This window comes from Myodes glareolus, chromosome 2 (assembly GCF_982192425.1).
Source record: "Myodes glareolus chromosome 2, mMyoGla1.1, whole genome shotgun sequence".
Taxonomy (NCBI): domain Eukaryota; kingdom Metazoa; phylum Chordata; class Mammalia; order Rodentia; family Cricetidae; genus Myodes; species Myodes glareolus.
Genome location: NC_142027.1, coordinates 41359308 through 41377403, shown reverse-complemented (window position 1 = coordinate 41377403; position 18096 = coordinate 41359308). Strand labels below are relative to the sequence as shown.

Below are 18096 nucleotides of genomic sequence, written 5' to 3'. Positions count from 1 at the left end.
GGTATTGGGAGGAGGGAAGGAAGTGGAAATTCTTTAAATAATAAATAAGGAAAAAAATTAAACACTATGTGAAGAGTTATACAAAGACTGGATAAGATTGCAAACTTATCAGTGTGGATGATGGTTCTCTTTCCCCCATAATCCCTCAGCACTTGTCAGTTTTGTACTAAGATAAATTTAATTGGAAAGTCAGTTACATCTAAACCACTAGAAGAATCTTAATGGAATATGTGTTTTATTAGGTTGAAATGCTTTGATTTTCAAAAGAAAGAAGGCATATGAAAACAATTTTTATAATAGTTTCCTTGTAGAGACTGCTTAATTCTTTGCATGCTCTCTGGAGAATGGCTATTCTACTGGGATTATTTTAGCAGCATTAAGGGAATTTCATTGTTAACCTCAGAAGTAGCAGTTAAGATATGAAAAAAATTGTTCAATTCAAATTCTTCTTAAGGAGAATTAACATGAAGAGAACAATTGCCTATGCTATCTTTATTCTTCACTGTAAGAGTTCTTCATGATGATTTACATCTCATGGCATCTACATCCATATATCTCCTTGTAGGAGCTAGGTGAGGATTCAGTATTTAATTGGAATGCAAGTATTTTTAAAGCAGAATCTTTTACTCCTAATATGTTCATAAAATTGCTAATATACAAAAGATATATTTATTGAGTGGTTTTTCCACAAAATTGAATAGCAAGAAGTACTGATTGGAAAAAACCTGTAAACATCTTGTCTGGTCCTCATAAATTGTATGCTTACACACTTAGGTATTTGTAGTCCAGATATTTCAATTCAGTCATGAGGATGTGTGAAGAACTATATGCTTAGTGTTTTTGCTATATTGCTTATTGACATCAGTGAAAAACCATAAACTTATAGATTTCAGAGGGTATTCTTCTTGGTGAAGCTAAAATTTAAAATAAGATTTAACACTTCGATTAGAGTACATAACCCAGCATTTTGGGAATATAATTGAGACTCAAAGATTTTAAATTAAAAAAAACAACCCTGTAATTTAATGTTACAGAACCAATATGGAGGTTATTTTAATAAACAAATGCATTTGGACACTGACATTGCAAGTAGAAGATTTACTGATATCTGCTAAGAACCATAGAAGTGTGTGGCATCTTTCAATAGTCAGTTTGTCCTCACCTGGTTCATGGATGAGGTAGCATTCTTAGAAATACATAAAAAAGTTTAAAATAAGGTATCTAAAGAGTCTGTTTCACTGCTGAAAGATAGCTCAGAAGATACGAAGTAAGGATAATCTGAGCCCTTTGGGGATTTAGTAAAGAAAACTGAATAATTATTAGATCCACCACAAGCTTCTCTGTTAGTTAATATGCTATCATGTTTAATCAAACCCCAAAGTTTGTGTTTCATATTATCAACAAAAACGAGAAAAACAATTTCTACAATATAGCTTCTATGCTTCACAAAAATAATTCAGCACATCCATATATCCTTACTGTCTCAATATTATTCCTTTTAAACTTTTATTTTTATTACTTTCCTTTCAGCTACTAATTTTGTATGTTTGTGGTGGGGCAATCAGAGAGCACGTGCTCTGAGAACTTCAGATTTTGGCAGTCTCAGACTATGCTATGAAATATTTAGCTAAGTTCATAAATGAGTTTTCAGTATGATATAGAAGCAAAAACAGAAGTAAGTAGGCCATTCATACAGTGGCTCTTTTTGTAAGAACTTGTGGTTTGTGAATCCCACAATTGTCTGCATTCTGAGAGTTAGATACCTAAGGCTCTTGTTTCTTGATGATTACCTACTATTGCACAAAAGCAACTCAAGGATTGGAAAATATGAAGCACAGTTTATGATAACAGTCATGTATAATGTGTCATTGACTTAATGATAAACTGTAATAATACTGACTTGGATTCTCCCTTCCTAGCCCCAAGTTTCAACAGAACTTATCCCTCTCACTAGTTTCTAGTTTGTGCAAGTTTCAAAGATTACTATTTATCTTTGTCATATACATTTCCTATTAATGTGTTTAATTGTGTTCCTGTCCCCAACATCTGCTTTTCTATTCAAATAAGATTCTAATTTGAACACTTAAGTGGGATACAGATAAAGATGACTCTAGAAATTTTTCCTTTTGTGGTTTATATCTTTACTATATATTTTATTTTTGAGATTATTATTGCATCATTTCTCCCCTTCCTTTTTCCAACCCCTCCCATATACTCCCCACCCTTGCCATCTTCCTTTTTCATGGCTGCTTTTTCTTTAATTGTTGTTGTTCAATATGTATCTATATATAAATATTTGTAGCTTTATAAATATAAACATAATTAAACTATTAAAAGCATTTTCAGCTGCATACTTTTCAGAATTAGAAGATTTGTTTGCATCTTATAAGATGCAAAATTAAAGATGCAAGAGCTATATCTTTAATTTTGCATCTCATAAGATGCAAACAAATCACAAGTGTATGTATGAGCATGTGTGCTTCCTCTTATAAGAGTAATTTTAACATCTTGGCTATATCACCTTAAATATCAGTCCTATGTCATGAACTAAGAATTATAGTGTCATAACAAACAAGATAACAAATAGTTAGTTTCTTAAATGATCCAATGACTGGTAAATATAATTCTATAGCAGAAATTTAAAAGTATCTTTAGAAAAAAGAGTTCTATTTATTATCTTTTTGTGTCTCTTAAGAAACAATTAATGATATATATTATCAAAACTAAAGTTCTTTCTGCTTTTGTTATTCAGTATAATGAAGATAAGAAGCAGTTGAGAATTTTATTAAACACTTTGTACTGCTATCACTATTGTTTAAAGTAACTGGAATACATGTGTATTATATATTTTTCATTCTTACTTGTGTATAAAACACTACAAGTATCTGTGCAACTTAGAGTGACTATGAGAGTATTCTAGGACCTTATTGCTATGGTTAGGTTATTACTTAATAATTCTCATAAAAACACACCATGAAAATTCACTGTACCTCAAAAATCACTCTATCTTTCTATGTCATGTGCACTTGTAAAATCAGAAATAATCTAAACTTATATGGTTTGATTAACGAACATCTGAGAGAGAGAATGTGACATTGACATTAATTCCACCTTGCTTGAATCTTGGTCATATTTTTTCATCTATATCTCTTTACAGTGAGGGAATATTATGGAAGTCAACAGGACCCTGCTGACTGAGTTTGTTCTCAGAGGAATTACAGATCGCCCAGAGCTGCAAGCCCCCCTGTTCCTGGTGTTTTTCTTCATCTACATCACCACCATGGTGGGTAACTTTGGCTTAATCTTTCTCATCTGGAAGGACCCCCATCTTCACACTCCTATGTACTTCTTCCTTGGAAGTTTAGCCTTTGCAGATGCCTGTACTTCATCCTCAGTGACTCCTAGGATGCTTGTCAGCATCATAAACCATGACAAAATGATTTCCCTCCATGAATGCATGGCCCAATATTATTTTTTTGGATCTAGTGCTACCACAGAATGTTTTCTTCTGGTAATGATGGCTTATGACCGGTATGTTGCCATATGTAACCCTCTGTTCTATCTTGTAGTGATGTCCAATAGAGTGTACACTTGCCTGATAAGTGTTTCATATATAATTGGCTTTCTGCATCCACTTGTCCATGTAGGATTATTATTTAGATTAACATTCTGCAAGTCCAATGTAATAGATCATTTCTACTGTGAGATCTTGCCACTCTATACACTCTCTTGTACTGACCCATCTATTAATGCATTAGTTGTGTTCATTTTTTCTGCTGTCATACAAGTTATTACCTTCATGAGTATCATGGTCTCCTATGCCTGTGTCCTTTATTCCATTCTGAAAACAAAGCCTGAGAGGGGCAGAAGCAAAACCTTCTCCACCTGCAGTGCCCACCTGCTTTCTGTCTCCTTGTTCTATGGCACTCTCTTTTTTATGTACGTGAGCCCTGGGTCTGGACCAAGTAAATATAAGGATAAGATGTATTCTCTGTTCTACACCATTGTGATTCCTCTGCTGAACCCCTTTATTTACAGTTTAAGAAATAAGGAAGTTTTAGGTGCTCTGAGAAAACTCATAAAGTCATAAATTCTTTTCAGAAAAATGTTTGATGTTTATCTTTTAAATACATCAAAATTTATAGTCTTGTATTATCACATATAGCAACTAATATACTGTTAAATAATTACATTTTTATGTAATCTTTAGTCTGTGTGATTGTCATAGAAATATTACAGATTTCTAAATCATTAATGCACTCTTTAAATGTAGATCTCAAACCCACACAGATAAATTAAAATAACTCAGCAAATTAAATCTCTTTGTAGCATAAGCAAACTGTAGTTTTTATAAATATATAAATTTTAGAAGTAGTTTGAATGTATATTCTCTAAGGAAATTCTATATTGGTATAAATAATTTGTTTTAAATATATTTATGCTAGAGTTTCTCTGTGTAATAACACTTTATATCCTAGAACTAGCTCTTGTAGACCCGGCTGGTCTTGAACTCACAGAGACTAGCCTGCCTATGCCTCCCAAATGTTGAGATTAAAGGCATGCACCACCACTGCTCAGCCTAAAATTTACATTTTTAATTATCTTACCAAAAAAAGTGCTCTCCAAAAAAGTGTTACTACTTTTAATGCATTTTTATTTAATGGATAAAAGTTGCAAGTGTAAGTTTATTTGTCATAATCAGAGGAAACCCTATATTCCATATTTGCTGCTCAGAAAATCTTGCTTTAAGTGAAGGTCTTGCCCTGTGTTTTAATTTCTCTCACTACTCACAGAATGTGTGTGTATGTGTGTGTGTGTGTGTGTGTGTGTGTGTGTGTAGTGTGTGTGTGTGTGTATGTGTGTGTATGACTGTGTCTCTTTTTATGTGTGTATATGACTCTGTTTGTGTATATGTGTATGTGTGTCTCTGTGTGTATGTGTATGTGTGTGTGTGACTTTCTGTATGTGTGTCTCTGTGTGTGCATGATTTTCTCTGTGTCTGTGTATGACTGTGTGTATGTTTGTGTGTGATATATGGAGGTCAGAAGAAGATTTCTCATTTTCCAACTTAGTGATTTTGAGACAATATTTCTCTCTTAACTTTGGGACAGAGTCCTGACTAGGAAGGTCCAGTCATTCTCTGGTCTTCAGACCCTACTATGCTTTCATCGTTTTTTATAAAAGGGATCAAACTCAAGTTTGTTCAACATATTAGTGCAACAAAGTTTCATAACCATTGATCTGTCTTCCCGGCCCTCAAATGACTATGTATGTGCTTAACAGTACTTTTAAAAGGTCATCATTTCTGTCATATTTATTGAAGCTATCAAATTTTAAAAGTTAAATAACTAAAATAGTTAAAAGTATTTTAATATAACATGATTCTTTTAAAACTTATTTAAATTCTTATATTTTATTTAAAAAGTCTTCATGTAAAATATTTTGCTCATATTCTTTCTCCTTTCCATCATTTCCCAAATACTCCTCTCCTCAATACCTACTCATGTTCATACTTTTTCTCATAAAGCAATACAGCGGGAAAACAAAAAGATAAGAAAACTCAAAAGTAAATAATTTAGCAAGAGTTCTTCAAACAGCAATAATTGTTCCAAGCATAATATTCACTACTCCTGTGGCAATAACATTCTGATTGAAGAAGATTTTAACCCTATTGGAAACATATGAATTTAGCATTAAGATATATTTTTAATTATGTCCTGGTGGCATATGGATACATTCTACTGAGTGGATTTCAAATAACCTACTACATAGATGAATAAAGCATAAAAATCTTTGTTCTCCAAACTAGGTTTTTTTTCTTTTGAAATAAACATAAGTGTACAGTCAGAATTAGTTTTTATTTAATTTTGACCTAAGGAATATTTCATAGACTTTGATTTTGAGAACTAAAGAATGATACACACTATCTTTACATTTTATCTTTTATGCATTGTATAACATAGTTAATCCTCCTAGTTTCATCCTTATATATTTACATATTTAAAAAAATGTATTGATGCTAGAGACAAACTAATTTACAATCTAAAATTCTTTTCAAGCCCAAATTATTTCCTTCTCCTGTTTTTTATTAAGAATATGCTTTAAAAATATCTTTTATATAGTACTTTCTACATTTAATAATCTTGTTCTGTCTTTTTTTTAAAAAAATCTTAAAATAGATTATTTTCTTATACAATACATTTTGATTATAGTTTCCCTTTTCTCTACTCCTTCCAGTTCTACTCCTCTCCCACCAGATCTTCTCCCTTTCTGTATTTCACTAGAAAGGGCAGACTTCTAAGAAATAGCAATCAAAACTTGACAAAATAAATTATAAAAAATGATGCAAAAACTTCCATAAGAAGTTGGACAGAGCAACCCAACAGGAAAAAAAAATGTATCCAAAGAACAGGCAAAAGATTCAGAGATCCACTTGTTCTCATAGTCAGGTGTCCATTAAAATTCTAAGCTTATAGCTATAATGCATACAGAGGACCTGGTGCAGACTGATGTAGGCCCTGTGTTTGGTGCTTGAGTCTTTGTGAGTTCATATGCCCTCTGCATAGTTAATTCAAAGGAACTTGGTCTCCTGGTCTCCATCCCCTCTTACCCTTAAAACCATTTTACATCCTCTTCTGTAAGATTGCTTGAGCCTTGAGAAGAGGTATCCGATTGAAACTTCCAATTATACCTTTTATTTTTTAGCATAATGCCTGGTTGTGGGTCTATGTGTTTGTTCCCATCTCCTATCAGAAGTCACTTTAATGATATCTGGATAAGGCCCTGGTCTACTTGTATAGCAGAATAACATTTAGGATGCATTTTATTCTTTTTTAGTTTATATTTTGACAAGTCATGTTTTGTTTTACGCCAAACTGGGCTATCTAGTCTTTCTTTCTTAGGTACCCAAGCAGTGTTGAGTATGAGGTTCTTTTCAAAGAATGGGCCTTAAGTCAAATCAGACATTAGTTGATTATTCCCACAAGTTCTGTCCCATTGTGGCCCTAGCATATAATGCAGGCAAGACAGAAAGTAGTTCAAAGGTTTTGTGACTGGGTTGCTATTTACATTTCCCTTTTGGTAGTCTGCAGAATACCTTCCCACACCAAACAGACTAGAACATAGGAGTGAGGCTCCATGTAGGCACCAGTTTAACTTTTCCATGCTCAATGAGTTATATGGATGTTGTCCTTTGCAAGTGGATTTGCTGTCAGCTTTTAGAGAACAATCTTTTGTCTTATCAAGAACATGGTGATTTGGGTACTTCCAGGGGAACCCCTTGGCCGATATCTTAATTGAATGCACCTAGTCCTGCCATTGGAAGTCTTACCTGACTACAGCAAATGTCCTTTTTAAATTCTCTGTCCTCCTTTACCAGGAGTCCTCATTAGGGTCACCTTCATAGATTCTAGAAAGTTTCCATTGCACTAGGTTTCCACATCACCTCCCATATACCCCCAATTTCAGATGTATCTCCACACACGCTCTCCTTCCATACCACCATCCTTCACATGTTCCCTCCTGCTCCCTTCCTCACCTGTGCCCCATCAACTCTTAAATTCTATATTCTATTTCCCTTTCCCAGAGAAATCCATGCATATGCCTAGATCTTTCTTCATCCATCCTATCTGTGTTTGTAGATTGTAGCTTGATTATTTACTTAATGACTAATATCCACTTTTAAGTGGATACATATAATATTTATATTTCTGGATTTGTGTTACCTTACTCCAGGATGATTTTTTTCTAGTTACATATATTCTCCTGTGAAATTAATGATGACATTTTAAAACAGCTCATCCACTGTGATCTCTATCCACTGTGTTAATGTATCGTATTTTGCTTATCTATTCCTCTGTTGTGGGATATATAGTTTGTTTCCAGTTTGGGGTGTTACTAATAAAGCATCTTTGAAATAGTTGAACAGGTGTACTTTTAGGAGGCTCTAATATCTTCTGAGAACATGCCCAAGAGTGGTATAACTAGATCGATAGGTAGATTGATTCCCAGTTTTCTAAGGTACTGCCACATTGATTTCTATAGTATCTATACAACTTAGCACTATCACCAACAAGGGAGGCATATTCCCCTTCATCCATATCATTGCCAGCATGAATTGACATATGTGTTGTTGATCTTTGCCATACTGACAGTTATAAGATAGAATCTCAAAGTAGTTTTGATTTTCATTTTCCTGATGAGAATATTGGTATTCTTAGTTAGACTTTTCTTTGCTTGGTGATTCTTTCTGGAATTTAGATGTTCAAAGTCTCTTGATTTTTCAAAGAAAGCTTTAAGCATCTAGATGTCCAAACTCCCTTGATTTCTTGAAGAAGGCTATTTCCTATTTTCCTGCCAAGACAAGACCAAAACCCGCCCCGACCTTTGTGATATTTCCATACAGTTTGCAGTATTGTCACTTTTTTGATTATCTGTTATTTTTCTTTATCAAGAGATTTCTCTTTTTCAAACCAAATCTTGATTTATTTTGGTGGTATCCATAGTTTTTCTTCTCCTGTGGAAAGAAGAGCAAATCCCCTTCTGCAATGTAGCACATCTCCTGATTTCCATTCTGATGTCAACACATCCTGGAAGCAGACTAACTGATTTAATTCAGCAGTTTTTTTCTATTGTCCAATATTTGTCTGCAACTGTTGTTAGTTTTTCATTAGCACTAATAAAATTTAAGATTAATGAAGCATTGTGCAATCTATTTCTGGGGTGTTTATCAACTCTTCTTTTTTATTAAACATATATTTAATAGTTAGATTTGATCTTTCTATAACAACCTGATTTGTAGGATTGTTTGTCATATGTTTAATATGCTTTAAATTATAAAAAGTGAAAGGCTGTTTCATTTTCCTAGTGACATATGCTGAAGCATTGTCTGTTTTCTTTTGTGAATTTATATTCATGGTGGCCATATCTTCTAGCAAATATGTCATTACTGAATTAGCCTTTTCCAAACTCAAAGTAGTTGTCATTGAAAACCTGAATAATTATCAATTATGTGGTGTACACATTTAGTTTTCCAAATTCTACAAAATGGAACAGATTTGTCTGCCCGATTTAATTCCTTTGATTACCGTTTGGAATACATCATGCAGGTAGTAAAGTTTGGTTGTTTAAAAATGTAGGACATTTCCTCATAATTTCCTTGGCTTGCTGTCATGTGATAGAAAGTCCTTTTAATAAACTTTGTTATTGATATGATGCTTTTCATGAAATTCTGAGGTCTTCAGCACATTTCTTATCAACAATTGGTTGATTTCTACATTACCTTGTGCTAAAGAACCTGACAGACCTGTAAGAGATCAGACATATGTTATGTAATGAAATGATGTGTATTCCTGAGTATATCTTATACCTGAATAAATGATAAAGTCACATCACTATCATCTGGTATAAATTCAGTTGTTTCAATATGCAAAACAACTCTTCTGCATATCACAAATTAGAAACTATATTGAGAGATTCTCTAAAGTTCTTTAGTACCATGAAAATAGCATGTGTTTCTGAATTTTGAATAGAAACATAAGAGCTTTGTTCTACTTTACTTAAATTTTCTCATTTGTAACCTGACTTTCCTGATTTATTTGTATTAATAAAGAATGTTGTAGAATGTAGGGGTTCCAGTTATTGGTGTAACCTGTATAATGCAAGGAAGACTCCAATTAGTTCTCTTTATAAGTCAAATCCCCTCACTTTTGGGATAGTTGTGGTTAATCTCTCTCAAAAAGTTATCATAAGTTCTTTGCCAGACTTCACTTTCTTCCCATAGTTTATCAATTTCATCATTAGTGAATAGGACTACAATTTATGCTGGGTCTATTCCTGCTAATTGATCAAGTTCCAATTTTTCTTTTTAACTTAGAGAGCACTTTAAGTGCCACTTGTAGATAGATACTGCATTTTGTTTCCTAGCAGCCCAGGCACAAATAATCAATTAATTATTACATGTTAATTACATGTTAATTACAATACTAGGTTGTTTCCAGGTTCTCATTATTACAAATAATGCTACTATGAACATAGTTGAACACATGTTCTTGTAGTATGATTGGGCATCTTTTGGGTATATGCCCAAGAATGGTATTGCTGGGTCTTGAGGTAGGTTGATTTCCAATTTTCTGAGAAATCACCATACTGATTTCCAAAGCGGTTATACAATTTTGCCTTTATACCAACAATGGATGAGTGTTCCCCTTATTCCACATCCTCTCCAGCAATGGCTATCATGGGTGTTTTAATCTTAGCCATTCTGACAGGTACAAGAATGTATCTCTGAGTTGTTTTGATTTGCATTTTCCAGATGTCTAAGGATATTGAACATTTCCATAAATGTCTTTCAGCCATTTTAGATTCACCAGTTGAGAATTCTTTGTTTAAGTCTGTACCCTATTTTTAATTGAGTTTTTAGGAGTTTTGATTTCTAATTTTTTGAATTCTTCATATATTTTGAAGATCAGTCCTCTGACTGATGTTGGATTTTTGAAGATCTATTCCCATTCAGTAGGTTACACTTTTGTCTTTTTTTAAACTAGTTCCTCTGAATGTGAGTGATAGATGTATGGCTGGGGCAGACTGCAGGGCCACTCGCAGTGGAACCAGGATTTATCCCTACTGCTTGTACTGGCCTTTTTCAAATCTGTTCTCTCTGTATGTATACCTTGTTCAGCCTAGATATAGTAGGGAAGGCCTTGGACCTTCCCCAAAGCAATGGGCCTTGCCCTCTCTAAGGAGTGGATGGGAGATAGGGTGGAGATAGGGTGAAGGGGACGAGGGAAGGAAGTGAAAACTGGGAATGGTATGTAAAATGAAAAAAAGATTGTTTATTTTCTATTTAAAATAGAATAATAAATAAATTAATAAAAATAAAAAATATTTAAATGTTACAACGTTTATTCCCATGATATTTATATTTATTTTTTAAAATCCCAAGCATTACAAAATTAATGTTCGTTCATGACAGGTATTAGTATATTTTTAGTGGCTTTTGGTGCTTTCCCCCCAGATATATAAAGCCTGCTAGAACACTTCAGTATATTACATGGTATGAGGCAGGGTGCTATTCACATGGATGATATATCCTTGATACAAATTATGAGTGAGAATTGGAGACATCTCATACTCATTGATGGACAACCATACATACTGAATTGTATTCCATTATTTTGTTCTGCTCTAGAAGGAAATAAGATTCAGGGGATATTTTGCAGAAAGGTAGGTCTACCCATTGCTTTCAATGAATGAGATACGTAATTTGGATACCTTTAAACATTCATATACTTTATAATAAATCCTATAGCCATTGTAATTTGGGGACTATAATAAATAACATATATAGGAGGAGGGTTGCTTGTTTGTACCAGAATCCCAGAATCAAAATAATCACATAGAAACTGTATTAATTAAATCACTCTTTGGCGCATTAGCTCTAGTTTCTTATTGGCTAGCTTTTACATATTAATTTAACCCATTTCTAATAATCTGTGTATCACCTTGAGACCATGGCTTATATGGTCAAATTCTGGCATCCGTCTCTGGTGAAGTTACATGGCTTCTCTCTAAACTCTGCCTTCCTTCTCCCAAAATTCAGTTTACCACTGCTCTCTGTTCAGGCCCAAAAAGTTTCTTTATTAACCACTGGTATTTACAGCATACAGAGGGAAATTCCACTTTAAACATAAGACATAAATAACATGCATTTGGTATCTAAAGGAAGGAGGCTGCCAATAAATTTTTTTACAGAATAGTTTCACTGGGTACCTTTAGTATTTTGTATATTTAAGAACTTGGGAGTGTATTTTAAGAGAGAAAACAGGATAATGGAAAAATGGTAGAGGAACCATAATAGAAAAACTATTATCTTGTTAGTATCCATGTTTTCCCTTTTAGAAATATATAATTATATATAGTCAGATTGCTTAGTTTTTAATTGAGAGTAACATACACCACTTAAATTTCTAGCCAATTTTTCATTTTATGTGCAAAACTCATGATAAATTTCTAGCCAATTTTTCATTTTATGCGCAAAACTCATGATAAAGTACTTCCTTCTGGCTATATCCAGATGAGAAAATAGACACTTTAGAAAGCCAAATTGGAAAAAGGGGTTGTGCCACTGACCGGCTCAGGGGAGCCACTCAGACCGTGGGAGAACAAGGGTGAAGGCTGCAGGAGAAATAAGGAATCGGAGCAGGAATGACAGTCAGACACACTCTGAGTGAATATGCTGCTGCGATTTTACTTCAGCCAGGCAAAAGCTTTTATACCATTACAATTCAGAAACTTGGCAAAGGCATACATCAGCAAATAAAACAAAAGGAATCAACGTTTCTATTTAACAAGAACAGCAAATTTATGTGTCCATAATCTGTTCTAAATGTCAGTTGCGGTTATTGCTCAAGGACATGTTGAAACTCGTCCCACACCACTGACCTCAACTCTCCTCCCTACCTGACTCTCCATGGTTTCTCCTGATAAGGGCAACTCCTTTATCACCAAGGAATTGTCCTAATGATGACCCCCAATTCCCAGAACTGGCTACTTCCTTAAAGGCTATAATAAATGGTAGAGCTCAAAAATGTCCTCAGCAGTCTTGTTCATATCAGCAACTTTTTTGGAATAGTCTGATCTGTTGGCAAGATGCAAGAATCACACAGAACAGAAAAACAAAGAAAAGACAGCCATATCAGTGCCAATTAAATAAAGTTAATTAGATAATTTCAGCCATGCTCAATTATGAAGAATAAGAGGAAGGAAAACAAGCTCACTGCAAACACTGTTCATTCTAACTGCTAAATAAGCCCCTACAGAGTATTTGAGTCAGTGCAAATGGCGACTCAGGTGGCATCATGACCACAACTGATTGCCAAGGGACAGCCTGGGGTGACAGCTCCGTGGAGCATAATCCCCAATCCTACGGCGACAGTCCGACCGGTCAGCATTTCTGCTACACTGGAGTGACAGCTGTGGATGTAGCAGGGTTGAATTGTAAAATCAAATCCTTTGGATTCTGAAGTGGTGGGGTTGAATTTTCCTTAAGTTCAAAACGCAGATATTGTACTTTACATAAATAATAACTGAGCTTCTTTTCAATCCACTAAGATATTATGGAAGAACTATGAAGTAATTGATGGTGTAGTGAAATGATATACAGCTATGATGACAAAAACTTTTAACTGTATTCAGTCTATTTATTATGTCTATTTCTCAATATGTGGTGTAGGATAATTGAGAATACTAGTTGTTATGTTAGGAACAAGGAGAATCATAAATCCTATGAAGAAGGTTTGCCTTTGAAGTGGTGGTGAAAAGTGGTGGTATATTTTATAAGTGTTAATTAGTGTGAAAATTGTATTTGATGACTCTATTGTAAGAAAGAATTGCTAGGAGGTTATGTAAGTCCCAACAAATTATGAATAATTTCTGGGTTGAGCTTATTTATGAACAAGCAAAGAAATCTATGGATACAATATAATCTTCAGCTAATAAATTCTAGAAGAGTTGGTTTCCTAAGAACATAGAAAGAAAATTAGGCTTAGGAACAGGGTAGAGAAAGACCATTTCAAGATTGAACTTGTTAAATTTCAAATGCCTTTGGGATTTTCCCATGAAAATAAAGTTAATTAGATAATTTCAGCCATGCTCAATTATGAAGAATAAGAAGAAGGAAAACAAGCTCACTGCAAACACTGTTCATCCTAACTGCTAAATAAACCCCTACAGAGTATCAGAGGACACATGCACACTCTTAATTGTAACTTTGTGTGGATTATTTAATGATTCTTGAAAATGCCCAGTTGAACAATGCTGGCATTGTCCTATTGGGAGTCTCTTCACAATACTCAGGGAACTTCAACATTGTTTAAGGGGTGAATTAGCAGTAGGTAAAAGAAATGCTATTCTGCTCTAATTTGGAGTTCCTGAGAAAATCTTTGCACAAATAACACTGTCTCATCCTGTACTTTGAATGGTATTTCCAGAAAATGAGCATGGTTCCAGTTTTCCAAAGATTTGCAGTGATTGGGTGAAAGTGGAAATATTTTCATAATTTTCACTGTTATAAAGTTGCATTTTTTGTTAGAGAACAAAAAATTCCAAAGACATCTCCAGACATAGAAATTGATGCTCATTTGCTGATGTTCCAATTACATTTTATGGTAGAAGAGACAGCATTGTTAAAAAGTTTGTATTAGTTAATTGAGCTTTGAAACTTAGGCGATTCATTTCTCCCTAGTATATTTTATATACAAATTCATAAGTATTTGCCTCAAATAATACTGCATGATCTGAAACTGAAAATATAAGTAGTCTGAGGATATGAAGAATGTTGAATCTTAGATGATATGTATCTAATCAGTTATAATTTAAATCAGCATTTGGTTATCTTTTGCATAATAGAGTTTTTGTAGATATTTGAAAGAATTCCAATTTGCTCCCAAACTTGCATTTTCACTAAAGACAGAACTTGTTCATTCTCCATGCTGATATTTATTCTCAAAGATGATATTTAAAATTAGATGAACATAATGTACTGTCATAACTAAAATTTTATTGTCTTCAATATTAACTATTTTTATCAAACTATTTATGCTTTTAACATATGAAAACATAACAACATGTATTCTTGTATGTATTATACCTTAAAGATATTAATCTGAAAACTGGACATTCTTTAAGAAATTATCAATCATAAAAAAAATCTCAATTTAATTTAACTTTATATGTCCTTTCATGACAGGGTCAGAAATAAAAAACACTGGAATAAGCTTTATCAGAAAATTGCTGGACAAAAAACAACTTTCTTTTCTTGGATGTTCTTCTTTTTCTTTTCTTTTTGCCAATCTAACTGATTCTTTATTAATTAAAGGTAAGTTTAAGGTTCTTCTTTTAAGTATCTACTTTCCATGCTAAAAAAATTTCCCCACTTAAAATATTTAAATCATTGATTCTTAACCTGTGGATTGTGATTCCACCTAAAATCATAGGAAAACATAGCTGTTTACATTATGATTCATGATAGTAGCAAGATTATAGTTAAAGAGTGGCAAGGAAAATAATTATATGGTTAGGAATCACCACAAAATAAGGAACTGTAGTTAAGAGTCACGGAATTAGGGAGGTTGAGAACCATTCGTAAGCAAATATGTTTCTTTTCCTTGGGGTTATTTCTGAACTTAGATGAGTTTTAGTTCTAAAATTAAAGATGAAGTGCTCCTCCTTTTACATGGGATTTTCAGTACAGAAATATCCCTATGAAAGGTAACAATCGGAAGTCACTGTTCTTTTATTTCTGCCTCTGTTCTGCACCATTAACTTGTAAAGGCCCTCCTTTCAGATATCTACATGCAATATCTACATATGCATACTTACCTATTTTTTTGTTGTTTGTGAAATGATTTAGGCTTCTTTTCTGCTAGAACTCTCACTGGGATTTAGTACTTGTTTCTTCTCCACTCCCTTCCTTTCCTCTATCTCCCCTCACATAACAAAACAGCAATAACCCCACCCCCAAAGACACTATAGTGAATTTAGCATTCTTTACCAATTTGCAAAACATATTTTTAAATGATACTTTTTACACAAAATTATTAGTGGTGTGACAATAAAGAGATCATATTTATTTTCATTTATCTACATATCACTCAAGATTTGATACTGTCTAACAATCTCAAATTTTGTTTCTGTTTCTTCTTTCAGTACCAAATTTTAGCCCATGTTATTAATGTGCCACATTTTATTCCACTAGTTCATCCTGGATATGTGTTTCCATTCCCACCTTAGAAAATGATTTATTATATATTACATGCACACACACAACACACACACATATACAGATTAATCTTTGTGTATTTATGCTTTTATTTCTGGGGTATAATAAAAGGAGAATATATCAGACATATTTGCATTTAAAATGGAAATTTATAAAATTGTTTTCAGAAAACCTGTAGCAATTACTTTTCCATAATTATTATATGAAAATACTATTTTATCATCTCTATTTATATTGGAATATATTATGAATTTTAATTTCTGATAATGTTATATATAAATAGAGATATATGTGAGTATGTATGTGTGTATGTAAATTGTATGCCTCTAACTGACCATCTTCCATTTCACTGTGATCAGAATACAGACATAAATCTCCTTGTTACTTTCATTCATACATTAAAATATATTTCTCAAATTTATTATATGTTCTTTGTTTTTAAGATAATGCTTGTTGTTGTTGCTGTTTGTTTTATGATGAGTTATTTCCTTGGATATAGAGATAAGCTACTCTTTCTTTGCTATGTGTTACTTTCTAAGTTTAATGTGAGGGTGGAGTCTAATTTATTATTTCCACACACATAACTGACAGTTACAATCATTGTTTACATACTGTATCTAATCTCATTATGGGTTCATATCAGCCATATACATACTAGAACTTATTTTTATCTCTCTATTCTGTCTGCTTATGATTTTGTCCTAATGTTTTGTTCATTAAGCCTTTAACTTAGTTCATTATTTATTAAGTATATTTGGCTACTCTTGCTTCTTATATTAACCTTAAGACTAGAAACTGATTTTTCATGTGAAGGTTTTTAAAACCATGCTAGACTGAAAAGAAAGCATTTGCATTAAATTTTCATATCACTTTATATTTATTCCTTTTATTATAGGAATTTTGAACTGATTATTTAAGTAAAGAAATGAATGTAAATATTTAAAACTAGTAGAGAAGCACCATATAGGAATATGTTAGTGACACAAATGTCCCCCCATCTTATAATTCTGTGTCTGGTTGTTCTGACCTTTTCACCTTATATATTGTCCAGGTCTGATACGGCATAATGAAACAAGACTCTGGTGACTGAGTTTGTCCTCACAGGACTCATGGAATGTCCAGAGTTGCAGGTGCCACTCTTCCTGGTGTTCCTCGTCATCTACCTCATAACGATGGTGGGCAACCTTGGACTGACTGCCCTCATCTGGAAGGACTCTCACATTCATATTATTCCTGTTACTCATTCCTCAGATGTTTGGCTTTTGCTGATGCATGGACTTCATCCTCTGTGACCCCCCAAGATGCTTGTCAATCTTCTATCTACAGATCGAGAGATAGCCCTGATTGAGTGCTTTGCCCAATTTTACTTTTTCTGTTCCAGTGCAACCACAGAATGTTTCCTGCTGCTAGTGATGGCCTATGACCGCTATGTTGCCATGTGAAACCCTCTGCTTTATCCAGTGGTGATGTCCAATAAGCTCTGTACTCAATTCATAGTTGTTACATATTTTATAGGTGTTCTGAATTCAACAATTTATGTGGGGCTATTAATCTGATTAACTTTCTGCAGGTCCAATGTTATACATTATTTCTACTGTGAAATTGTTCAGTTATTCACATTTCTTGCACTGATCCTACACTTGATATGCTGGTGGTTTTCATCTGCTCAATCTTTATACAAACCTTCACATTTGCAAGCATTGTAGTCTCTTATACCCGTGTGTTCTTTGCCATCCTGAGAAAGAAGTCTGAAAAGGGTAGAAGTAAAGCCTTCTCTACCTGCAGTGCCCATCTGGTGTCTGTATCTTTGTTCTATGGAAATCTCTTCCTTATTTATATATGTCCTGTGTCTGGACCAGCTGAAGATAAGGAAAAATTGTACTCTTTATTTTACACAATAATAATCCCTTTGCTAAATCCATTTATTTATAGTCTGAGGAATAAAGAGGTTCTGGGAGGCCTGAGAAGACTAAAAAAGAAATAAGCACAGCTAACAGAGCTAGTGGGAGCTCACAGTCTCTGGACCAACAGCTATGGAGCCTGCATGAGACCAAACTAGGCCGTCTGCATATGGGTGACAGTTGTATAGATTGGTCTGTTTGCCTGATCCCCTAGCACTGGGATCAGGACCTACTCCTGGTTCATGATCTGGTTTTTTGGAACCTATTCTCTGTTCTAGATTGCCTTGCCCAACCTTGATGCAGGGGGAGGAGCTTGGTCCTGCATCAATTTGATATGCCATGTTTTGTTGACTCCCGTAGGAGGCCTGCCACTTTCTGAAGGAGGAATAGATTGGGGGAGTTAATGGGAGATTGGGA

General features: G+C 33.8%; 1 protein-coding gene and 1 pseudogene across 1 annotated transcript; both read left to right on the top strand.

Moving 5' to 3' along the window:
- Positions 1 to 3169: 3169 nt before the first annotated feature.
- Positions 3170 to 4090, top strand: LOC125392858 (olfactory receptor 5AC1-like). The gene has a single exon (XM_087897123.1). The coding sequence runs from the start codon at positions 3170 to 3172 to the stop codon at positions 4088 to 4090; it is 921 nt and encodes a 306-aa protein (XP_087753249.1).
- A 4918-nt stretch (positions 4091 to 9008) lies between these two features.
- On the top strand, positions 9009 to 17762 carry LOC125392733 (olfactory receptor 5AC1-like; annotated as a pseudogene).
- Positions 17763 to 18096: the final 334 nt, after the last annotated feature.